At 36.7% G+C, this 26,375-nt stretch overlaps 1 protein-coding gene across 1 annotated transcript in view; it reads left to right on the top strand.

The window, feature by feature from the left end:
- Positions 1-589: 589 nt before the first annotated feature.
- LOC117414917 (calcium/calmodulin-dependent protein kinase type 1D) overlaps positions 590-26,375 on the top strand; it is a 106,328-nt gene continuing 80,542 nt past the window's right edge. The window contains exon 1 of the mRNA XM_059027280.1: positions 590-1,260. Coding sequence (XP_058883263.1) covers positions 1,166-1,260 — 95 coding nt within the window. The 5' untranslated portion in view covers positions 590-1,165. The remainder of the gene's footprint in view (positions 1,261-26,375) is intronic.

The following is a 26,375-nucleotide window of genomic DNA, read 5'->3' as shown; positions in this document are numbered from 1 at the left end:
GTAAACATCTTGCTACACTAAAAATCGTAAAGTTGTAGCATGAAATAGTTTTGCATGTTATCTGATTTATTTTATTTATGCAAACCTTGATAGAAAAACATGATTTGCCACAAACTTTGTTCGTTATGAAACAGATTGTTGTTTACCTACACAAGTGTAACACAAACAGGCATGTTTGTAACTGGGTCACTGAAATCAAAACATTATTGCAGCAGCACTCTGTAGGAAATCATAGGCATACATTTACAGAACCGAGTTGCTGCTGACGACATGAATTATTGCCAACAATGTATTTGTATTTTACCTTGCTCTTAATTGTATTAATACTTGTACTGTGATTCTTGAAATGTATTTGTTTACGACTGTAAGTCGCCCTGGATAAGGGCGTCTGCTAAGAAATAAATAATTAAATAATAATAATATTAAAGCGTTCTGTTGTTTGTTTCGAACTCGTTCAGTATTTAATCCAGAACGGCTACCCTATCTGCTCTCTGAAGCACATCCCCTTGCCTTTGACGCGCACGCGAGCGTGTGTGTGTGTGTGTGTGTGTGTGTGTGAGTGAGTGTGTAGTTTTGGTGCAATGCGAATTATCTCCAGTCATTTAGTCACACACACACGCACACGCACACGCACACGCACACACAGTAGCTGACAGAGTGAGCACTAAGCAGCATCTTACTCGTTTTCTATCTCTTTGCCATACCAACCGATAGCACAACCAGCATGGTACATGAAATATACTTCCTCGGAGTAAGCAACCTGATTAAAGACTGCTGCTAAGCATTTGCGTATTATGAAAGACGCTAGCTGATAAGCAAGAGCGATTTAAAGGTACATAAATAACTCCCCCAACAGTAGCATTAGCTGCACGACAGAAGAACTTAACAGGTGCAAATACTTCAAAAGAAGACAAAAAGCCACGGCGTCCCAAAGTGGTCTGCGCAGCATCGAGACGCGTCATATTCTATAGAAGAAGAGCATAAAAGGGAAAGAACAGAAAAAAAGAAAAAAGGGCGGTGACATATCGAAAGGGAAAATAAAGTAAATTGCAGCTCTTAACAATTGGGTTGGTGTGAGCAGGAAGTCTCACAGGCTGCAGAAAGAGCTCGTGGAAATAAAAAAAGAAAAACGGTTTCATTAACTCGGCGCAGTCGAACCTTTGCAATGGCTCGGGAAAACGGAGAGACCAGTAAGGTGTCATGGAAAAAACATGTTGATGAAATCAAGAAGGTATTTGAATTCAAGGAAATCCTTGGAACGTAAGTAACTTAAAACAAGCATTACAGTCGCATACAATGGCAGTTCTAGACAATACAATAGAAGAAACGTGGTTTGTTTTTTTACTGGGCAAACTTTTTTTGTTAATATAACAATATACATTATAGTATATTATGCATTGTGAAGATGTAACACAGTAACTATATTTTCTATGCCACTTGCACAGATCATAACGTGTTTGCATGTTAGGTAATGTTAATTTAATATACCATAATTAATACAGTAACACCAGTCTTGCACGTTTTAACAAATGTAAAAAAAAAAAAAAACCGCAAAACTTTTTTATATTTGTTGTTAATGTTTTAAAGAGAAAAGGGAAAAATGACTTTGCCGGGCGCTTAATTTGATGTAACACTTTGCTGGTACGTTACATAATTAGCTGCTGTTTGTTTCTGAGGCCAAGCTGTAAGCAGAAAGGTCATTGTGTTTCATAAGTGGAATGCTCCAGAATGTTGAGTGTTTGTAACTAATTCCATTAGTAAATATTAGGCTGTGGTCAGACGCTCCAACAATGTACAGCAAAATCACGATGCACGGTTAGTCAAGAAGCCCCTAAAGATTTTTTTTTTTCCAGTTCTGCTGTAGAAATGGAAAAATCACTACCTAGATACTGATACTGTAAAATATCCACCTCTTAAATACAAACTTTATACCCTCTGAATTTGCATAATATTTAACATATATATATATATATATATATATATATATATATATATATATATATATATATATACATATATATATATATATATATACATATATATATATATATATATATATATATATATATAGGGTACTGTGTAAAATACAAGACAATTTACACACTTGTGGGTAGCTGGATATGGTCTTGTACAGAACAATAATCTATATTTATTATCCTATGATATGTGCTTCAAATCATGTTTTCTGTTTATATTTGGCATGTTTAATAACTTCTGCAGCATTGACCTTTGGGGCTGTCTCTGAGCAAGACTGAGTTTGGTGGAATTTCTACAATGAAGCCAGTATAAAATAACCACTAAGGGTTGCAGTAGAGATATGCACTGATCGCCCTCCATAACAAATTTGCTATTAACAATATTTAACCAAATGGTTCAGGGGGAAGACATTATACTAATATTCAAAAAAAGAAATACCATCTTATGAAGGCTTGCTTAGAGACTGCACCAACAGCTAAATATGCTGTTAACTGTATTAAATGTGCTGTATATCGGTGAGTACTGAAATGGTAATACATTTAAGAACACATATAATGGTATGGTAAATAAATCAGTGGGTACTTTCTGCTCAGTTTCCAATAGGCTGTGTCTTACTGTAGACCTATTCTTAATTATTTGATGTAATATTTTATGTCTTTAGTGCTGCAGGGAAAAAAACATGATCAGCTTTTATTATTATTATTATTATTTGTTTATTTAGCAGACGCCTTTATCCAAGGCGACTTACAGAGACTAGGGTGTGTGAACTATGCATCAGCTGCAGAGTCACTTACAACTACGTCTCACCCGAAAGACGGAGCACAAGGAGGTTAAGTGACTTGCTCAGGGTCACACAATGAGTCAGTGGCTAAGGGGGGATTTGAACCAGGGACCTCCTGGTTACAAGCCCGTTTCTTTAACCACTGGACCACACAGCCTCCTTTTCCTACATATTACAAGTGGTTGACTCCACTTCAAGTGGACTAACTTCAGGACGAGAAAATCCCAACAAACTGAACACACCTAATCCCAATTGCAGCGCACTAATCAGAAGATCCAGTACATTAGTATAATTTATCTGGTGAAGTGGACAAAGTTAGACTGATCATGAGAATCAACCCACGGACCAGTATATAGAAAATATAAACCAGATGATTTGAAGAAACGTTTTCTGTGCCTTGTAGTGTAAATATAACTATACCACATTCTTTCCCTCCTCTGAAAGTTAATTTATTCCATTTTTATTGCTTTTTAACATTGCCAGGACTTTATTACCTTTTATTTCAAATATAAGTGGAATCCATCATTCTACAGTATGCATATGCTGTTAAATCGGGTACATTTGCAGGATAATCTACACAACCCTATTGAGCTCTGCATACATCTGAATGGCTTGATAAAGGTTGTTTGGTTTAATATTTTCAATAATCTTAGTTTATTTGTGTGGTTATTTTAATATTAAAAAATTCTATCCAAACTGCAATTAGTAATCTGCATAGATGTGCATGGGGAATATCAAGAATAAAATATTCAAACAAATCAAAGATGCATTTTAGTGAAACTGCTTTTTTTGTTCCACGTTCTTAATATCTGTAGACTCAACACAGTATGTTGTTATAGATTAACTATTATAAAGGTGAGCAAAGTGAAACGATATTACTCTCCTCACAGTCAACCAAGAAAAACACATAAAAGTTCAAGTTAAAAAAAAAAAAAACATGTACATTGATTGCATACTGAACCCATTTATAAAAGAATGTGTTTAATGAGAAAATTGATCTGATTTGGTTTTCATATTTGTTCAGAATTTTTAAAGTATAGTGAATGATCTATTTATTGCTTTTTAGTGTTTGAAAAGAAATTGGTTGCTGGTCAACCTTTCATTCTGTATTAGATCAATATTCTTAGATCAATATTAGCAAATATGTATTCTATACTAATCCACACCTGTCTGGAAGTATTAAAAATACATTTGGATCCTATTCAATCCATGTGAAGAAAACTGTTTTCACAGGCTATTACAAATGTCATATATGGGTTTGCATAAACATGGGCTTTTAAAGGTGTTCCTTATTAAAAGAAAATGATCAGCCTGTTTCACCATTGTATTCTGTGTTTTCTGAGAACCTTAAACCATTATGTCTTTAAATCTTGTTGAAATCGATTTGAATAGTCATTGTATTAGTATACTAAGTACTTTTAAAAGACATTGATCTGTTCCATTTATAATCTATTATATCATCCCGCATCATTTCATGCTTGAGCAATTCTTTTATTGCAAATGACATAGGTAAATAAACAACTTACTTGCCATTAGCACTATTGTTGTTGTCAGTATTTAATGTCAGTAAATGCTTGAGGTTTCAAGTGAAATAATTATTTTCTGGCAGAGGTTTACAGAAAAGCTCAGATGAGGTAGGGCTGTCACTTAAGCCTCAAAATAGCAATCGATGCAAAATATAATCTTTCAAATAAATATCGATGATTGTTCCGCCCTGTGAACAGGCTGGCTGTAGTGTGGACGTCAGACCCGGAAGAAACACAGCACTGCGATTGAAATGAATGGAAATCCACAGCAGATTGGGGTCATTTATTATTAATAAACAGAAAATAAAACGGTTGAACAAAACAAACACTTTTGCAAACAAAACAGTGCGACAGCCAAAACAAATAAACAAACAAAAACAGACAAACAACAAGTACCGTGCTGGTGCTTCCAGCACGAGTAGCAATTGTTATTATTAGCTTTAATTCTCTCCTGACTCCTATTCTTTCCACACTGAACACCCAACCCCGAGTGAGTGAAACGCGCACCTATATATACAGTTGTGCCAGGATTCAATTACTAATTAATTATTCACTTGGATCCCAGCACGTGAACTAATTTGTGAATTCCCCGTGCTCACATACTAGTACACATTTTATCTGCACGTGAAGTGATTGTGCAATCCCTGTGCCTAAATACAACTATATAATTTAAAACACTCATGCTACACTTGCACTTATACATACACCAACAATAACACACTACTTACAACAGATAACACACAAAATACACACAGGGGCTGGGGCACACCACACACGCCCCCGGACGTGATTATTTTAATACCATTGCAGTTAAGTAAAAGCTTGTGCACATCAATTGAATGTGAGGGGTAATTACGCCTTGGTAGCATCAGGAGAAAACAAACCCACCTTCGCAACAAGCCTAAAGCAAGTTTAACATACTGTGGTGATCTTGGTTAACGCAGGCAGGCGCATCACACAGGGCGAGGCAATCCACACAGGCAGAGGGCGGGCGCGAACCCGGGACCTCTTGCACTAAAGCATAGCGCCGATACCGCTGTACAAAAGAGCCGGCTCATTTGTACAGAGGTATCGGGGCTATGCTAATCATGTGTGGATTGCCTCGCCCTGTGTGATGCGCCTGCCTGTGTTAACCAAGATCGCTGCAATACTACAGGGTGTTACTAAAATATTTATTCCAAACAGATTACAGTAATTTGGAATGTAATCTATATAAATTAGAGACAAGTTTATGGAAAATGTATTTTTTTTATTCAGTGACAGCTGCAGCATCACGCATTGCATCTTGTTAATACTATACCACCTAACCTTCACTATCTGTGAAACACACAATGCAGAAATCCCTGCTCTGGATTTAAGGAGGCACTTTTTTTTGTTTACATCAAATACACAGAGGGGGGCGTACTTACAATACATTTTCAAAACTGATTTGCTAGTAGGATGGGTCCAGCAAATCAGGTGCTAGTTAACATGAGCAGGAAAAGAAGAGCACGCCCACTGCTTGTCTGGCAGAAATACTGTAAATACCAAGGCAGTGCGTTCGGTGCATGTCTTTGATAAACTTAAATAATGTTATTAACTATGCGCGTTACAAAAATGTAATTATTGAATCGATTATCCAGTATTTATATCGATGTATATAATGAGGAATGGAATCGATTGAAAAATTTATTTTTGATTTAATCGTAGCAGCCCTAAAATGAAGATATGGAAAGTTTTTTTTTTTTTTTTTTTTTTTTTTTTACTATTTATAAAGAATCTTGATAAAGATGTAAATAAATTGGTCCTGCTGCCCCCAGGACTGACTTAAAGATGGGTTCTGTCCTCAGTTGTTTTTTATTATTATTTCATAGTTAAATAACTGCACTTCAAATAGTAAGTTAATTCCTCATGGTACCCAGAATTGCACTACAGTGGTGCATATGGTTTACAAACCATATGCACCCTGGACCCCTGCCTCTCCTACTTCCAGCACATCTCCACTCTAGCACGCACCTGACGATTCTTCCTGAGCAACATATGAAAAATCAGACAGTTCCTCACCAACTACTCAAAGCAACTCCTCATCCAGGTCCTGGTACTCTCCCACCTAGACTACTGAAACTCCCTTCTGGCCGGCCTCCCTGCATCCGCCATCCGTCCACTCCAGCTCATCCAGAACTCTGCTGCTCGCCTGGTGTTCTCTCTGCCTCGCTTCTCCCACGCTACTCCACTGCTCCGCTCACTCTACTGGCTCCTGATCACCGCTCACTTCCAGTTCAAGACTCTTGTACTCGCCTACTGATGCCTTGACCAGGCTGCACCCAGCTACCTCCAGACCCTCATCTCTCCCTACACCCCCACCCGACCTCTCTGGCTGTACTTCCGCTACGCTCCCCTGTCTCCAGAGCCCGCTCCTTCTCCACCCTGTCAAGACTGCCCAGTCCTTAACCACCTTCCGGCGCCTCCTCAAGACATACCTCTTCAGACAACACCTGTGAAACTCAGCTCTTCCCTTCTGGTCAATATAGCACTCTGCCTTTAATGCACTTTAACTTGCACTTATCTACTCCCTATTTTACTGTATTTAATCTTGCACTTAACCCAATCTGTAGTATCTTGTATTTCACTTGCACTCGTATCTAACCCTGATGTAACTATCAACGCTGTTATCTGCTCTTGAACTGCCCATATATCAAATCGTACTGTGTTTTGCATTTGCTCTTATTAGGACTGAAGTCATTGTATTTTGTATCTTGCTCTTAATTGTACTGTAATTCTTGATATGTATTTTTTGAATACAACTGTAAGTCGCCCTGGGTAAGGGCTCTGCTTAGAAATAAATAAATAAATAAATAAATAAATAAATAAATAAATAATAATAATAATAATAATGCTTCATTCTGTCAGTCATGCTTGTAGTCCAAGTTGTTGCTTTTTCAGATCCTCTTTCCGCCACATTTATCTGTAATGGCTGGTGAAAATGACCTGTAATAACGGTCTGCATTTCATTTAAGTCTCTGACAAGTTATAACACACATGGCAAATTCCATTTCCTCTTTCAGTTTTTGTGGACTGGTTATAGAGTTTGTCTATAGTTGTCCCTTGTTTTATGCTGTTCTGACAGGAGACATTGTTTTCTGGTCTGATTCCAACCATATTTATCAGCCAGTGACTAAATGACTTCTGGATAGTAATATTAGCTACATATTAACCTGACACATACTTCATTTATTTAGGTCAGGGCTTGATGGGAAAGCAGGGAAGTCAGTTCCCAAGCTGTACTTATCTTTGGTAAGTCATTGTGTTGCCGTTCTTTTGTTTCCACCTATATATAGCAAATAACAGAGCAAATAATAGAATAAAGAAGAGATGTGTTCTCAGTGAAAGTATTTCACTACATCTTTGTAATGAAAACTGAACCACAGGAATCCCAGGAGACATTTGACTAATTCGATCACAATGTTTTATTAGAAAATATTGAATTCTCTTCTGTTGACAAGTTAGAGTTCTGGGAGTTTTTGGTTTGCCATCTGATTTTTACAAATCCCAAAGGGACTTGTTGGTACACTTAGAGAACTCAGTTATAGAAAAACATAATTTCATAGTGTTTTCTCAAATACTGAAGAAAAACAAGTATTTCTTAGCCACAGAAAAAAACCAAAAGGTTTCAGACAGACCTATGAGGAATTTGTATATTTATATGAGCACCAGTGAGTATGAGAGACTTGTCAAATGTCAGGGAAATACTAGGTTTTTTTTTTTTTTTTTTTTTGTAGGGGTGAATAATTTGATTTACACAAATATATATATATATATATATATATATATATATATATATATATATATATATATACAGTATATATATATATATATATATATATATATATATATATATATATATATATATATATATATATATATATGTATTCTAATAGCATTTATCTAAAGAATTGAAGGACTCTTGAGTTGACATTTAATATCTGTTTAGACAAATATGCTACTTCACTTTCAAAATAGAGCAATTATTAAGTGGGGTAGGCTAAGAAAAAGAAAAAAAAACACAAACTGGGTTCATTTATCTTCTCCTCTTGGAGTGTGTGATTTGTATTTTCCAATAAAAGCACTTTAAAAAAAAAAAAATTAGTTTCTACCAAGAACAGACACCATGGCTGTTTTCTAGATGGCTGTTTTGAAACCTGCTGAGAACACAAGCCTGGGAGCACCAAAAGCTATTACATGTGAGGCATCTGTGGTTACACCAGAATGTTTTTGAATGATAATACTGTCTGTTTACTTTGGCATGACTTAAACTAAAGTCATTACTCGCAGATGAAATATGACCTTTAAGTTGCTGCAGAAACTAACCACACACAAGTTAGCTACAAACTAAGCAAACGTGTTGCTGTGACCCATAAGCATTTTGTGGCATCGGTTGCACTAAAATGCAATTTTTCATGTTATCAGGTTTTTTAGATGGATTGTGTGGACAGACTAATCTGCCTGATCTCTCCAGCGGCCCTCTGTTCATTAGGGGAGGAGATGAGGTTTATTCTTCAGTGGAATCCAGCATCGAGGGGTGGATCCTGTAGTTCTCAGTTTCAAGGCAGCACTAAATAGATTTTGTGAACCTGTGGTCACTGTTTACTTTCCTTTGCACTTTCTGCCCCTAGTAGACTGATCCTCAGGTATCATAACCACAGAGGCTGAACCTAATCTTGCAAAACACATTTTCAGATGTTCATGCTGTATAAGATTGTATATTTTAGTGAGAAATGTCCTATGCAGTTTATTTTTCTAGGCTTGCCATTTGTTTTCAATGAAAACAAATGAAACTACAAACATAGCTAGTGGTGATTTATTGTTGCAATACTGTTGCTGTAGCGATTTATTAAATTTGCATGTAGTGATGGATACAGAGCACTTGAATCTGCCTGCTCTGAGCTGCTGACCAGAGAGGATGGCATGTGAAGAGCATATGTGACTGCATATGTTTTCAAATGACATGCTTTGCACAGTGTATTTGTAGTTCTTACATTTACAATTAATGATAAACATAGTTTTATGTTCAATAAAATAAATGAAAGTCCTGTGTATGCGTTTAATAACAATAAACTGTGAGAATATCACATTTCATACCAAGTGATGGGGGCGTGGGAATGAGAAGGCTGATCCTGTGGGGAAAACTAGCATCCTCAGAGCAGGAAAGGGACACATTGTGGTTTTACACAGCTATAACAGAGCAAAGAAGAATATGAATGTGAAATATTCCAGCTACAGCAGCAACCCATAGCCCCGCTCTTTATCAATTGCACTGGGAACAACAACTTATATTCTGCTTTAATTCAGCCGTTTTCATTGTTGTTTTTATGGTTTGGTTTTGCTTTCTGATTCCTCTTACTGCTTTGTTACCTTCCATTGGCTAGTCATAATAAAGTAGAGCGAACAGCCGACATCTGAGAAACTGCTTAGGATGCATTATGAAGTTTCACTGAATGGAAAAATTAGGCTCCTGTACATTGCAAAGTAATTGCCCAAACTTCCACAACGTTAAATTGCGTAGCATTAATTACCAAAAAGCACTTTGACATTATTACCCATTGATCCTCTTATGTTACACAGTCAAATGAGGAACATTTATATTGTGCCATGATGAAAGTAGGCAACATGTCTATTTAATTCAGAAAAGTGGAAAAAAAAAAGTTATTCCACAGGATAGAGGAACCTTATGATAATGACATTACCAATACAGTGACTATATGAAAGGAAAGAACAGAGGAATATGTTATGTTCTTGTTTTCTGTCTTCACTTGACGATAATTCTCAATTTAGTGCTGTGCAGTGGAGTCACCAGGATTTCTTTAAAAAAACGTATTCGCCCACTGTAGTCAGAGACTTAGGGTTGACGAACGGTGACGTCACGGCAGAAGCAGGAAAAAATACTGACACCAGGTACTGCATTTTAAAAAGGCTTGCGTCGTTTTAATTAAAAAATAAATAAAATATTTAAACAAAAATAAACTTGCTCGCAGAGCAAAAATAAAAGGTTTAACAAAAACAAATCACGAACACAAAATAATACGATCCCAAAACAATAACAAAACATACGGCGCTCGCCGTCATATAAATAATCAGTAAAATCATAAAACAAAACAAATACAAAAGCACACTGCACGGGCGGAGGGGAGACCCCGATCTAAAATAAAATAAACAAATAAATACGTACAGGGCTCTCTACCGCCCTGCTACAGCCCATAAAAAATATTAATCTTTACACTGGTGTAATTGATTCGATTTTAAGACCATCAAGTTGAAAAGCTTCCGGTTCAGCCTATAATCTCTGTGATAGCCATTGCAACTGTTTTTCATTCACTGCACAATCAAAAAGTTTGTGTATAATTCTGTAGCAAATTGTGATCCCCCAAAATGTAGGGGTTCAATTTAGCTCTATTATGTGAGGTATTTTAGAGCCCCACTCCAAGAACATCCCTGGTTTTTATTTAAAAGTTAAGGAATTACTACAATTTAAGCAGCTGCTGAGGGGAGAGGGGTTTGTCTGCTTTTCAGCATTTTAACAGGGAGTCATGCCCTCGCTCACCTTCTACAGTGTCTCTGTTAAGGGCTTGACAATGCATTGACTCACGCTTCAAGTGTGGCTAAGGCAAGTTATCACTTTAATCCCAGATTTAAAAAATACAGACCTCAGTAAACAATTGACTCAATATTATTTCTTCTTTAATGCTATTTACAGAACCTCTGTGGCTTCACCACAGCCCTGCTGTCCCTGACACAGCTTATAGTAATGGGCAGAGGCAGTTGCTGTAGATGCTAATGACAGCCGCTGTGGCTTGTCAGTCAGTCGCTGCTTTGGAGGCTAATTTCAGTGCTTTAAGCCTACCTTATTCTCTCTGACTCTCTCTCGCTCTTGTTTATGTATGCTACTTTTAGAACAGAACTCATTATCTAAGTCCTGATTTAATAATCTTAACTAAATGCTAATGGTCTCCTGGTCTTTGAAACTCCTCTTCTGTATTTCTTTGTGCTTTCAGTGGATTAGGATGAGTGATGAATTAGATGACCTTTCACTTGCGGTGTTCATACTTTGTTCTTTTGTTTGTGAATAGGTAAAACTTAAAAAGAAATTAAACAAACATTTCAGCTAGTGCCTTAGTCCATGATTGAGTGATGTTTCAGTTTATACTGATGTTTGTGGATAGAAAAAAAGTTACAAAATGACTTCCCTTAAGTCTGGGTCATACCTACATAGTCTGTTGTTACAGTGATTATTAACCTGGCCTACCAAAATATTATAAGTCTACTAACTACCTCATTATCCCTGAATAGACTATAATCAGCTGTTCAAATATTTTCAATTGCATTTAATGAGTCAGCTCACAAATGCATCACTTTTCTATGAATGCAGAACAACTGTGGTGGGGGTAGGGCATTTGTTCCCTTTTAAACTGACTAGGCATATAGTATATTTATAAGAAATAGGTTATTAGGAGCTGCATTCTGTAACTAGCCAGTGAACTTGAAAATGTTGTATTTTATTATACAACTTGAATTGTCTGTGGACAAAGATATTCTAGGGGCCTTTAAAACAGCTGCTATAGCAATGTCTTGGTAGCATTCAAAGTGATGTCCTTGAACATGGTACTTCCACCATGACTGCAGCTGGTCTCTCGCACTCGAGGTTGTATCACTGGAGATACTGTATTGCATACTGCTTGAGGTTCTCTTGGACGTGTCTGCTCAAGGGTCTACTCTGTGCTGCTGAGCAGATGACCTGTGAAGACCATGGAAGTCAAACACAGCAGCCATTTGATTGCCAGATGACTGCTACTACAGCATTCTTTTACTATGTTAAAAAGTTAAAAAGCAAAGCAACTATTTATTGTCTGACCTGTAAGAGGACAATGGTTTTATTTTTATTTTAACATTTTTTATTCTCGCTGTGTCTTTTTTGTGTTAAAAAATTCCATGTAATTAAAACCATGATTAACCATGTACTGTAAACACTATAATTGCATAGTACAGTAAACTCCCTCATTTGACCAGCTGTAGAAACTAGCTGACTCTACCAGTTCTCTATTATGGATCTTTTACTCAGTCCTATAGGTTTTTTTTTTTTTTTTAATAAAGGGATTCCACTATATACTGCAAAAAGCATGGTAAAGCACTGTAAAAATCTGTGATGCAAATTTACTGGTTAGCTTTTACAATGGTTCTGTGATGGACAATGTAGGTTTTAATGTACTTTTTGTATTATAATTTTTCAAGGTGGAATTTTCACAATGGAACTTAAACTTGGAATGATAATAATAATCAGAATCAGAATGACTGAGATACTGGTTTAAGCAAACTACTGTGATTTTATAACAGGGTACAGATTCCACAGCGCATGACTGGGTTTTTTAGTGCTGGCTTGAAAAAATAGTGACCACACATACATTAAACTGGAAACTAAATATTAGAAAAATGTGGATATAAAGTATCTGTTTAAAGGAGTGCTAACTAATGCGTTCAAATCCATTTTATTACCTCCTAGTAGCATTTTATTTGCTGAGAATATTTAGGTTTTTCAGGATATGCAAATATATCAAATACATTACTGTAGATAAACTGCTGCATCTTGGTTCTTTTGCTGCAGGGTATGTATTGCTGCTAGACCACTTGAGTAAGCTTGAACTATAACTAGTGGGAGTAATTAGGTTCTATTAATTAGCAGGAGCTTCTCGTATATAGTGTTGTCTTATCTGCTCATAAGCAAAGTACAAAATCTTCAACAGAATGAAAAGAGGGCAAGCAAAGTATAAAATCCTCAACAGAATGAAAAGGGTGATAATACTGATAGCGCTAATAAAATGTAATTCATCCATAACTAAAACATTCAATGGTGGTGTATTAAATAACACTAACACTGAAAAAAAAAATACTGTGGCAAGAAATTTTCATCAAAAATGTGTCATATGCAAGTCTGAGAAAATCAGTGCACTACAGGAGCCCCCTTGTCGTTCTACTTAATGTGCTGTTTACTACCATGGCAGCATGGCTGTGCTGTATATTTAATTTTCATGGTGATTGCAACATACTGTTATGTCACTGCTAGTTATTAGTTGATAAGAGGGATACTACCAGGGGGAATTGGAAAATTCAGTTATCCTTCTGCTTAAGAATTAGATAATATAACATGCCGTGACCTGAATTCATCCCTTGCAGTATTATTATCTATTTCTTAGCAGACACCCTTATCCAGGGCAACTTACAATTGTTACAAGATATCACATTATTTTTACAGTTGGGTTTTTACTGGAGCAATCTAGGTAAAGTACCTTGCTCAAGGATACAACAGCAGTGTCCCCCACCTGTGATTGAACCCACGACCCTCCGGTCAAGAGTCCTAAGGCCAAACCACTACTCCACACTGCTTTTTTTTTGGATGTTTTTGGTTATTAAATAAAACCAAACCAAATTAATGTGTTAGCTTCCCAACAAGAAAATCTGGCGTCCCCCACCTTTACAATTGAGAACCAATCAATGCCAATTAACTTCCTCAATGGGGTGATTTAAAAGCTGTTTGGAAGTCACTGACATTTTTACTGCCATACTGAGGCTGCAAACTGACCATGAAAATATGTAGCGAAACTACCAAATATAACTCATTCATCACAAACACGTGACCTTCCTTTCATATGAGCTACCACTGTGCATATTGGGATATGTATTTTTTGATTGAGTTTAATCTTAGTGAAATAACAATTATTTTAGATTGTTATTGATTGGTAAACAGTAATTGTGTAAACCAAGAATGATTGACGGGACTTAAATGGCTTTTAATCATTTAATCCCGGGCTGGGTCTATCTTGACGCATTTTTGCAATTTACAGTAAAATGTAATGGAATATTAACATTTTTAACGTTTTATTTTGCAAATGACTGATTCCTCAATATCTGGTGCATATTCATAAACCCAGTGACTTAAAGAATGAAGCTGACTGACACCAACTGAGGAGAGACAGTGTAACCGCATGCTCTCCTGTCTCATAGGATCAGCTGTCTTGGGGAGCCACACTTCACCATTTTTCTAAAGAAAAAGAGCAATCTGTTAAATCAGTGCCATAATGCATCAGGCATTCAGTTTTCTTGGCTGAACAAATGCAGTTTGTCAGCACGTGACCTTATTTCCTGTGAAAGTGAGGTTGTAATAATCCCTTCTGGGTCAAGAGTGACGTATTCATAAAAAAAGTGCTTCAGTCCACTACAGCTCCAGTTTTGTTTTTAAAGAATCATTGATTAATTCATTTAACAACTGCATTGTTTACCTGCGCTATATTTATTTTATATTCTAGTCCTACTCATTATTCTGGGCAGTTTATTGGATTTAAACCATCTTCAGTACTTTCACTCTCTACTTTGCTACAGATTACTGTGCTTAACAGCATTGTATACCACAGTTTACTCTTATATACACACAGAAGGACATAAATGTATACAACTGTAGAAATAAAAAGTAACATTCAAATATGAGATGAATTGAACAAAGGATTAGCATGTACATGCAGATGTACTCTAGCTTCTTCTTTCTATAATTCTCACATATAACCAATCTGTGTTACTCACTTGCGTGCCTCACAAAAAGGCATCATTTTGAGTTAGCTGCATGTGAATATAATGCATGGGAATATTTATTTTGGGAGCTGAGAATCATTTTAACATAAACTACAACTGCCTCTTGTTTGCTACGGCTATTAAAGGTGACAGTTTGTTGCTGTGTGGGGGGTGGATGCGGGCTGCATGTAATACAACATCAAAGAAGAACATCACTGAGGTTTGTTTGCATGTGGTGTTTTATCTCAGTCTTGCTTTTTCTCATTACTGCTTAACTAGACGGTCTTCACACACAACATAAGAAAGTTTACAAACGAGAGGAGGCCATTTGGCCCTTCTTGCTCGTTTGGTTGTTATTAGCTTATTGATGCCAGAATCTCATCAAGCAGCTTCTTGAAGGATCCTGGGGTGTCAGCTTCAATAATATTACTGGGGAGTTGGTTCCAGACACACAATTCTCTGTGTAAAAAAGTGCCTCCTATTTTCTGTCCCTTTATCTAATCTCCATTTGTGATCCCTGGACCTTTTTTCTTTTTTTCAGGTCGAAAAAGTCTCTTGGGTCGACATTGTCAATACCTTTTAGAATTTTGAATGCTTGAATCTTATCGCTGCATAGTCTTCTTTGTTCAAGACTGAATAGATTCAATTATTTTAGCCTGTCTGCATATGACATGCTTTAAACCTAGAATAATTCTGGTCGCTCTTCTTTGCACTCTTTCTAGAGCAGCAATATCCTTTTTGTAGCGAGGTGACCAGAACTGGACACAATATTCTAGATGAGGTCTTACTAATGCATTGTAAAGTTTTAACATTATATCCCTTGATTTAAATTCAACACTGTTCACTATATATCCGAGCATTTTGTTGGCCATTTTTATAGCTTCCCCACATTGTCTAGATGAAGACATTTCTGAGTCAACATAAACTCCTAGTAGGCTGTATTTTGAGACCCATTATTGTGTAATTTTGTCCCAGCATCAGGGGCACTACTTTTTATTGCACATTTATGTTGCCAATGCCAATTTCCCAGAAGCATCTGCTCAGTTTAGAAAGCTGTCGCATATTGGTGATGTCATCAAAGAGCCTCATGTCTCCTGATACCACAAATGTACCTCTGTTTAAATTAAGGTAAATTAAGTGAACAAAGCAAATTATAAAACATCCAAGTATCAAAATACATTAACAGTTAATTCAAGGTAAGTGTGCTTCAAATAATATAATCCTTATTATGAATATACAGCATAAATAATAATACAATCTAAGCAGGTTCAGTTTTCTTTTTCAAACTGGTCACTAAGTGAAACTTGTCTCTAGCAAGGACAATAATTTTCCAATCAACAAAACTTAATATTCATGGGATATTTCAAACACAGCAATTGTGATGTCAACTATGTATAGTTTCACAAAGTGACATTAGTTAAGTCTCTGTAAGACTAGCTTTTTATTTTTATGTTTTAACTTCCAGTGTATTTGGCAAGTTAACCCACTATTGAGCCAGTCACCTGTAGCACATAATTAGGGGGCAGTATTAAAGCATTAAAAAATGTAATTTGACCAGTCAACAACTGCGGTAGTCATGTACAACTAACATGGCCACATTCAAGGATGCTGAGGAAGACCAAGAAAGCCCTTGTCAATCATCTAAGATTAACAAGAAATCCAGCTGTAGAACTAGTTTGCATTGTTATATGCATCTAGACTCAATCAAGGAGTGCACTCAACCCTTTACACGTACTAGGTGGGATGCCGAGAAAGTGCTAAAGTATGGTTGAACTTACATGGTTCTGATCGACACATTGCTGAGTCATTTCAACAGCACTTGTCAGATGAATTCGATGACATCCTCAGTGATGCAGGGTTTCACCCAACATGCTATAGGCGTTTTATAGACAAAAAGCGCATAGAGAGTGCAAGAAAACGCAATGCACAGCCATCAATATTACAAGAGAAACAGGATGATAGACAATGTGCCTCTTATAGCACCACACCTTTTCCTAGCCCTAGAAGAAACTTAGATCAAGATATGGCCTCCCTATCAGTACACCTGGAGCTGTCCTTCCTGCCATCTGTATCATATGCAAGAAAAGAGACATATAATGCCAGAAAGATCAATTAGTCCAGGCAGAAACTATAGATGCAGGAAAGTTAAAAAGAGCTGCAGAGCTGAAAGAGGATCATAGTATTATCATTCACATACAAGGACAGGATTGTGTGTCAGTGGATGTCAGGTACCACAGAACATGTTACAGGGACTACACCAGATTTTTGACAAATTCATCAGATAAAGAAAAGTCTGCTTGTACTAAGCAGCCATACAGCAAAGCCTACAATATTTGTTGTGGATGACAAGACTTACCAAGATCTTCATGGAGTTTGTGAAAAAGCATGAAGGTATCGATGCTTCAAATTACAGGTAAGTCATACATTTTCTAACTGTGAATTGTAATTGTTTAAAGAAAGTCATAGTAGATACAACTGAAAATGTTTTGCAGAACTCAGTGCTCGGGGACAGTGGACAGTCCAGCGTCAAAGTGGACATGGATTCTCTTCAATTGCATGTGACCAGGCAATTGAACAAACCTGCAATAAAGATTCAAAAATAAAAGGTGGCTTGATTGGATTTACACAAAACCATGCAGCAGTTTCTCGCTGGATCCTTTCACAACATGAGAGAGCTGTCATAACAAGACAGTGTGAAGTAATGACCGGCATGACTCCAGAGGTACACAAAAGGAAAGATCTTGATAGCAACAAGAATTTGGAATGATGAGACAGCCATAACAAATATTCTGTTTACTACTGAGTGCATGATAAATCCCTTTGATGCTCCTTGAATCCCTACTGCATTCAGTTTGAGAATTAATCTTTTATGTAGGACTTTGTCAAAAGCTTTCTGGAAATCTAAATAAACCATGTCATATGCTTTGCATTGCATTGTCATATGCTTTGCAATTATCCATTGTCTATGTTGCATCCTCATAGAAATCAGTTTAGTTAGACACAATCTCCCTTTCCTAAATCTATGCTGACTGTCTCCCAGGACACTGTTACCATATAGGTAATTTTCCATTTTGGATCTTATTATAATTTCCATATGTTTACATATAATAGAAGTCAGGCTTACTGGTTTGTAGTTACCTGGTTTGGTTTTGTCTCCCTTTTTGTGGATTGATATTATTTATTTCTTAGTCGACACCCTTATCCAGGGCGACTTACAATTGTTACAAGATATCACATTATTTTTATATACAATTACACATTTATACAGTTGGGTTTTTACTGGAGCAATCTAGGTAAAGCACCTTGCTCAAAGGTACAGCAGCAGTGTCCCCCAGCTGGGATTGAACCCATGACCCTCCGGTCAAGAGTCCAGAGCCCTAACCACTACTCCACACTGCTGCCCCTACGTTTGCAATTCTCCAGTCTGTCGGTACAAACCCTTTGTCAAGAGACTGTTGCATGATCTTGGTTAGCGGCTTGTAAATAACGTCTTTAATTTCTTTGAGTACTCTTGGGAGGATCTCATCTGGCCCAAGGGATTTGTTTATTTTAAGAGCTCCTAGTCCCTTTAACACTTCTGTCTCTGTTATGCTAAAGTTAGATAAGACTGGATAGGAACAGGTTGACATGTGGGGCATGTTGTCCGTATCCTCCTTTGTAAAAACTTGTGAAAAGTAATCATTTAGTATATTTACTATTTTTTTCTCTTCATCTATGATTTTGCTATTTGTATCTCTTAGACATTTTACCTCCTCTTTGAATGTTCTCTTGCTGTTATAATATTGGAAACACTTTTTGTAATTGGTTTTAGCCCCCTTAGCTCATTTCTATCTCTCTTTTGGCCTGAGTTTGAGTTTGCAGTTCCAAGTGCCCTTTCTGTGTACTTTGTTCTTGGTCCCTTGTAAACACTCTGTCAAGTGCCTTTTTTCTCTGAATATTTTTTTTAATTGATCTATTAAATCATTTTGGCCATTTTGTTTTAGATTTTGATTTGTCTACTTTTGGGATGTAATTGTTTTGTGCCTGTAGTACTACATTTTTGAAAAACAGCCATCCTTTTTCTGTGGATGTTTTCTCTACTTTATTCCAGTCTACTTCGGTTAGTCTCTGTTTCATTCCTTAATAGTTTGCCTTTTTTAAATTGTAAATCTTAGCTTTAGTCATTATTTTTTGGGTTATAAAAGCACTTAAAATGAGACCATGTTGTGATCTTAGTTTGCCAATGATTCTCTGACCTCTGTTGTAGTTATTCTGTCTTTGTTATTTGAAAAGACTAAATCAAGGCATGCCTCCCCTCTAGTAGGTGCCTTGAGAAATTGCGTTAGGAAGCAGTCATTTGTCATTTCTACCATTTCAGCTTCGTCTGTCGTGCTCCCTACTTTTATTTTCAACAAACCAAAATAAATAAAAAGGTTTTAACAAAAACACAAATCTCGAACACAAAACTTACTACAGGTCAGGCTGGGCAATCGCCTTCACTGTTCCTATAGGCTTTTTTAACTTTTGTGTTGATTTCTCTCTCTCTTGCTCTCGTTCACTCCTCCGAACACCCACCCTGAGTGCAGAGAGCTGCAGGCTTTTATTTACTATGGCCGAGGGGTTAACTGTCAATTATCTCATTACCCCTCGGCCACAAGTTTTTTAAATACAACCTTGCCTCTGCCAGAACACATTTAAATGAAAAAAAACAAAACATACAGCTTCGCCTTCACATTTATAAATAAATAAATCATAACAATAACAACAACAACAACAATAATAATACTACAACAAAGCAAATACAAAATAATAAATTGCACAGGGGTGGAGGGGTACTCCATTCTAAAATAAACAAATACATGTACAGGGCTCCTCGCCCCGTTACATCTCCTTTCTGTTTTTTGTTGTTCCTTTCAGATGTTGTTCCTTTCGTTCTCTTTATGTTGGTTTTGATCATCTAAATTTTGAAGTGGCTCAAATTTGTTTGATGTTTTGATTTCTGGTGGTTGTGTTTGACTAAGTTTCTTTTTTCCTGTCTCTGCCTACCTGAACCCAGCTGTTTTGACCCTCTTCTATTTCCCTGATGGCTTTCAGTCTGTTAGGGGTGCTGACTTCCAAGAATTGTGGTTGTGCCAGCTCCTCAAGCTCCTGTTACTGTCTCATTTTTTTTGTAAGTTTAAGTTTAGTTTCTGCAGCTGCTTTAGTTTCTCTGGCTTTCAAACTGCTTCTAACTACTCTGCATTTTAAGCTGCAGTAATTTCCCAATTAATGTATTTTCTGATTAAAGTAATTAGCACTTTTCCACAAAGCACTTCTCACACGATGTCACTCCCACGCTGTCCAATGGATGGTTAATCTTTAGATGTACTGAATTAAAACTTGTTTGAAACTCTAGTTGTAGTTGCTGTGGCAAACTTTTGATAGTTGAAAAATAGTTTGACCTAGCTAATGTTGTGTAAACAGTACATTTGAGCTGAGAGCACCATTTTAAGATTAATAGCACTCTTGACAGAGAAAATATTTCTGTCCCAGGCCCTCCCTAGCAAGGCATCGAAATACAAAATAACATTGAAATAATATAATGAATAGGTGAATATTTTTGTAATAAATTACAAATAATTGTGGATGTTTTGTTTTTTTTTTGTTATTTTTTATGTGGAAATTGTAATAAAATAAAATGTGAAAACTGAACATTAAGCGTAAATAATGCATCATGCTGTCAGTCTGTTCTTTTCCAGGTTGTTATTTATTGACATTGCTTTTCAATTCAGTTTTAGCAGTAAATAAAGTAGTTAATTCATTCAAATGTCCTTGTCAAGGTACCCAGTTTTTCACACAGTATAATTTATTTCTAATGGCTCCACACGGATACATGTGGCCAAAGATATATTCCCTGTCTTGCGTTACTATATAGTGTAGGGATTGTATTAATTATAAAGCCAAATTAACCAGTCAGAACTGAAACAAACTTAATGTGTTGTTGTTGTTATTTGTTGCTGGTAGTCTATGAGTGAGGGAAATAAGCTAGCATATGTTCATACAATACTGACCACTGTAATACTGTAGTATACCATAGTATGACAAAACTGGGTTAATACACTTTCAATTTAAATGCAGTCTGTTATCACATATTCTGATAGAAGAATTTAATTTAGGAAAGATGTGCTGCATGTGAAACTGAAATTCAATATTCCAGCAACAACAGCGTATAATCACACATTGCACACTGCTTCAATGCAATTCTATTAACACAGCACAGACTCTAGACATGTCACCTAGACAACTCTGTGCCTTAGAAAGCCATTCATAAATTGCAGTTTAAGCAGGAATACTAAATAAGGTGTTTGCTCAGCCAGAGAAACATTTCCAGTTCTGCACGGTCAAAATGCTAAAATAGCATCATTTGGGAGTGATTATTAAACCAGGACTGCTGGTGAAGCTCCAGCTATTTCTCTAGTGCACTGAAGGTTGTGAGGTTACCAAGCCACAGTATGGCTGACTGCATATGGGTTCACATTAAGACTGGTGTGGGCTGATTTGTGGGGTCTGGTTTTACAATTGTCAAAGCATTCAAGAACATAAAGACATAAGAATATATTTATGAGCGAGAGGTGGCCTGTCTAAGCTTGCCTGGTTCCTATTAGCTGATTGATATCCAGACTTTGTCAAGTTGAGTCTTAAAGGATTCAAGTGATTCTATCAACGGCATGATTAGATAACCCATTCCATAGCCTCACCACTCTCTGTGTGAAGAAGTGTTTCCTTCCCTGTGTCCTAAGTCTATCGCCACTTAATTTCTAACTGTGTCCTCTGGTCCTGGTTTCTGCATTGTTCTTAAAGGATTGGTTAGGGTTAACTTTGTCAACTCCTTTTCAGATTTTAAAGACTTCAATCATGACCCCCCTAATTCTTCTTTGTTCTAGGCTAAATAGATTCCGTTCTTTTGAGCCTATTTTCCTATCTTCATAGCTCATTCCTTTAAGCCCTGGGATTATTATAGTTGTTCTTTGTTGGACTCTCTCCAGGGCACAATGTCCCTTTGGTACGGAATTGGACACAGTAATCTAAGTGTGGTATCCCTAGTGTATTATACAACCCATGATAAGGATGGTTGATTCAGAAAATGTAAGCCTATTTTAGATCTCCTTTTTTATGCTTCCACAAATGGAATGAAATATATCAATATTTTTATTGCATGGGGTGTTTGTTGAGGCTTTAAGGATAGAGCAGAGGAAGCAGAAATTAGCTTGTTAGTGGGACAGAGGCGGACAAAGAGAGCCCGGACTTAAGATCGAAGACGAGCCGATGGCCCAGACATAGGCGGGCTTGGAGGGACCCGGACATGAAGTTAGGATAGGAAGAGATCTCCCACCAATGAGCCGCCTTTACGAAGGACCGGGCTTGATCAAAGGCTGAAGCCTTGAGGATCTGAAAACACATAAAATTCTGATGAATCAGGACCTGAAAAGAGAAATAGAAAAAGGGTTCCCTGACTGATCAGGTGCTGCCCTCGGACGAGGTGAGGCGCTGGCCTCCGAAGCCGGGAGCAGAGAGGCATCCCTCAGGGAACTTGCAGTAGAGAGAGATGGTTTAGTCTGGCACTCGGGCACTGAGAGCGTAAAGCGGGCCACGTCCCGAGGGCAATAGAACAGAGCCTCGGGTGACGAGGTAAGATTAGCGCATGAGCTGCGACAGGATATTGTAGCCGGGGGTCCCCTCTGACTCACAGCGGTGAGAACCCCCCCAGAGCGAGGACGAGGTCGCTGAAGCTGACCTGAGGTTGGGGAAGTGAGACTCACTTTCCCCCCAGAGGAGACCGATGCAAAGGCACATAGAAGAAGGAGGAGGAGGGGAGGAGGAAGACAGAGTGAAAACACTAGACGGGAACTGCGTAGGATTGTGGCTTAAATAGAAAATTAGTAATGATAGACATTAATTAGGCAGCCCCAACTCCCACCCCCTGAATCTTGCACAAATGCTAACACAAATTGATAAATAATACTGAGATCTTGGTACAAAGAAGGTTATTTTCAAAACTTGGTTATTTAACATGAGTAGATCTCTGGACTAAGAAAGCAGATTACATTTTTACTTATTGAACATAAATTAACTGAGCAAAATAGAATATACATTTGAGACTGAATATAAAAATAAGACAGATCTATACATACAGTATAAATAACTCTAAATTACTCATGTTATGTACCATGTTTTGAAATTAAATCCTGTACTGTAAGCGAGAGAAATAAAACTATGCCCATAAAACATCACACTTGGTATGATTAATTAGTGTAAAACCAGGCTTTGTTTGCACTCCGTTAGATTTTATCATTTAGACACTAAAATTAGACTTTGTTCTCACGGGTGAATTTAATAGATGTTATTCACAGAAATGGTAATAGAAGATCATGTCATAGTTTAGGTTGAGTCAGATCATTACCTATTCTCTTAACAGATAAAACCTTTCAAAGCTAAGATAAATACATATCTGTCTCTTAAACATGTTTTTTTCTTATATACATTTTTTTAAAAATCAGATTAGGTGAAGTATATTTTACTTTTTGGGCTCTACTAAATTCAAGTGGATTCCTAAAAATAACCTTTTCTCCTCCTGCTCCTAGTAATTTAATTTGTGAATCTACACATAAGTACCTCCAGTCCTCCTGAGAAATATAAGTCCTCATCAATTGGATACCTTGTGCTGATTTGATTTATGAACAAATATATCCATCTCATGAGTATTTGACCTCTTTCCTATGAATTCATTTTAATATTCTCAATGTTCCTAGTTCTAAGAGCAGTTTTCACCCTTATGTAAGTGCTTCAATGATGTCAAATAGTGGTGTTCAAGTCTTACATTTGTATGTAACTTAAATAAGTTTGGGGACAGTAATCCTAGGATTGCTTGGTTAGTTGTTGGTGTAATAGCTGTTATATAGTATATACTTATATAGTATAGGGCAGCAGTATGGAGTAGTGGTTAGGGCTCTGGACTCTTAACCGGAGGGTCGTGGGTTCAGTCCCAGGTGGGGGACACTGCTGCTGTACATTAATTATGTGATATCTTGTAATAATTGTAAGTCGCCCTGGATAAGGGTGTCTGCTAAGAAATGAATAATAATATTAATTAAGTACAAAAGATAGTATGTGGGTTCAATCCCAGGTGGGGGACACTGCTGTTGTACCCTTGAGCAAGGTACTTTAACTGTATTGCTCCAGTAAAAAAACATGGGTAATTGTATGTAAAAATGGAATTGTATATAAAAATAATGTGATATCTTGTAACAATTTTAAGTCGCCCTGGATAAGGGCATCTGCTAAGAAATAAAAATAATATAGTAATGTAGGTCATATTGTAGCCTACAGGGTGCAAACACGCTAGGTAAATGACAGATTCCTTTTTAATCTTACTCTGAGTCTATTTGGTTGGCTTACATAAATATACAATACCCAAAAAAGAAATTATTTTACCACAAGTCTTTGCTATTCTAGAACTAATTACACCTAGACCCACTAAGACCTTTTGGAACATTGCATTGCAGTAATAATTGCAAAATAGTTATCCATTTAGAACTGCATGCATATTTTACGTGCTTCTGAAATAAGGTAGCAAGTGCTCAAACTGCATAGGCAGATAAAGCACATTTTGGTTTCTGAGACATATATTGATTAGAATAAGTCATTTATTGTCTAAGAACCAACCTTTAATTGATACAGACCCTTGTGGAAAACTATAATCAGACTTTGCTTTTCACTTAACTAAATGATTTCAATTTGCTAAAGTCAAGCACTTAACTTTATTGAGATTAAATGGTTGGCACCTTGCAAGCAGAGCAGAATATATTTCATAAATAATATCATGAAGGTAGTGTGATTGTAAAGTCTAATGTTCTGTCTTTTCCCATGATGATTACCCACTGAAAGAAATCAGTTATACTGTAGACTGCACTATATGGACCATTGCAATGTTGTTGTCTATAATTGAGCAGAGGCTTTTTACATCATACTCATCCATATACTCCAGTGTAGTATTGGGACAGATCAAAACATTCAGAACTGGGGATGGTTTATGTGTTGCCACTTTCACTTACTGACACCTTTTGCTTACTAAGGAGGCTGTGTGGTCCAGTGGTTAAAGGAAAGGGCTTGTAATCAGGAGGTCCCCGGTTCAAATCCCACCTTAGCCACTGACTCATTGTGTGACCCTGAGCAAGTCACTTAACCTCCTTGTGCTCCGTCTTTCGGGTGAGATGTAACTGTAAGTGACTCTGCAGCTGATGCATAGTTCACACACCCTAGTCTCTGTAAGTCGCCTTGGATAAAAGCATCTCCTCAGTAAACAAATAATAATAATAACTAACTTACTAACATTGTGTTAATGAGAAGATAATAGTCCAATATTAAAACTGTACATGTAAAATATGTATTATTAATTTACCAGTGCAGAACAACTGGATATTTTTTATTCTTCAGTTTTACACCTAACATAGGTTTCTACATTGGTGAATTCCAAGACTGGTACCACATTGCCAAAAGCATTTTTTGTGGTAAAACACAAATCTGCTAGAAGAGAAGATGGTTATCTATTCAGGGATAGCAAGATATTTTGCAAATAAATGTTCCAATAGGATTTACTATCCTAGCAAAAACACCAACATATGTTAACTGTGCACCTTGTCATAAAATGATCAACCTGTATATAACGCATAGAAATTCTCCAAAAATGTGATGAATGTTATTTTCTGAAGTGTATGTTACTGACTGCTAAGCAATAAGTATGCTGAAGAACATTCCCTTTTGTATTCTTATGCTGTTCAGGTAGGTGACATGGCCCAAGGGTGCACAGAGTGTTCTGTCTATACCCTAAATTACTTAATTCAACCAATGGAACCTCCTTCCTGATTATTTGATCAAACCAGCAGGACTTCCAAACTTTAGGACCGGATTTATGCACCCATGCCATACAGAACAAGTCACAAGTCCAACAAGAAAAAAGACAATTGTTTGTATAAAAACCTGAACTAATGAGAACCATTGTTGTAGAGTCTTATAACAATAAACAATTGTGTAACTATTACGACAAAAACTGAGAAATAAATATATCTTTTAGAGTTATGCAATGAAAAACAAGCAGCAAATATTGCTTTGTAATTAAATATATATGCATATAATTACATTGTCAAAAGTAATTCCCATTCTTGCATTTCTTTCTAGCAAAATTAGTATTTATGATCATTTAACTGTAGGCTTTCACCCTACAGTAGTATACTGTATATACTGTATATTGTAATAAATTACTAAAATGTATTTTTTATGTTGTTTTATTTTGTGTTTATGCAAAGGTATTCATTTTGTCATCTGAACACATTTCAAAGACTTCACTTTCTCATGTCTTATAGTAGCTGCCTGACAGTGATGTTTCCTGAAAGGATCAGGCCAATATTTAGGGGAATAATGACATGTATGTTTTATTGCACTCTTCCTCGTTCTTGAAATAAACTGCTCGATGAGACTATATACAA

The sequence above is a fragment of the Acipenser ruthenus genome, chromosome 7 (assembly GCF_902713425.1).
Source record: "Acipenser ruthenus chromosome 7, fAciRut3.2 maternal haplotype, whole genome shotgun sequence".
Classification (NCBI taxonomy): domain Eukaryota; kingdom Metazoa; phylum Chordata; class Actinopteri; order Acipenseriformes; family Acipenseridae; genus Acipenser; species Acipenser ruthenus.
This window is presented reverse-complemented; position numbering and strand designations above follow the sequence as displayed.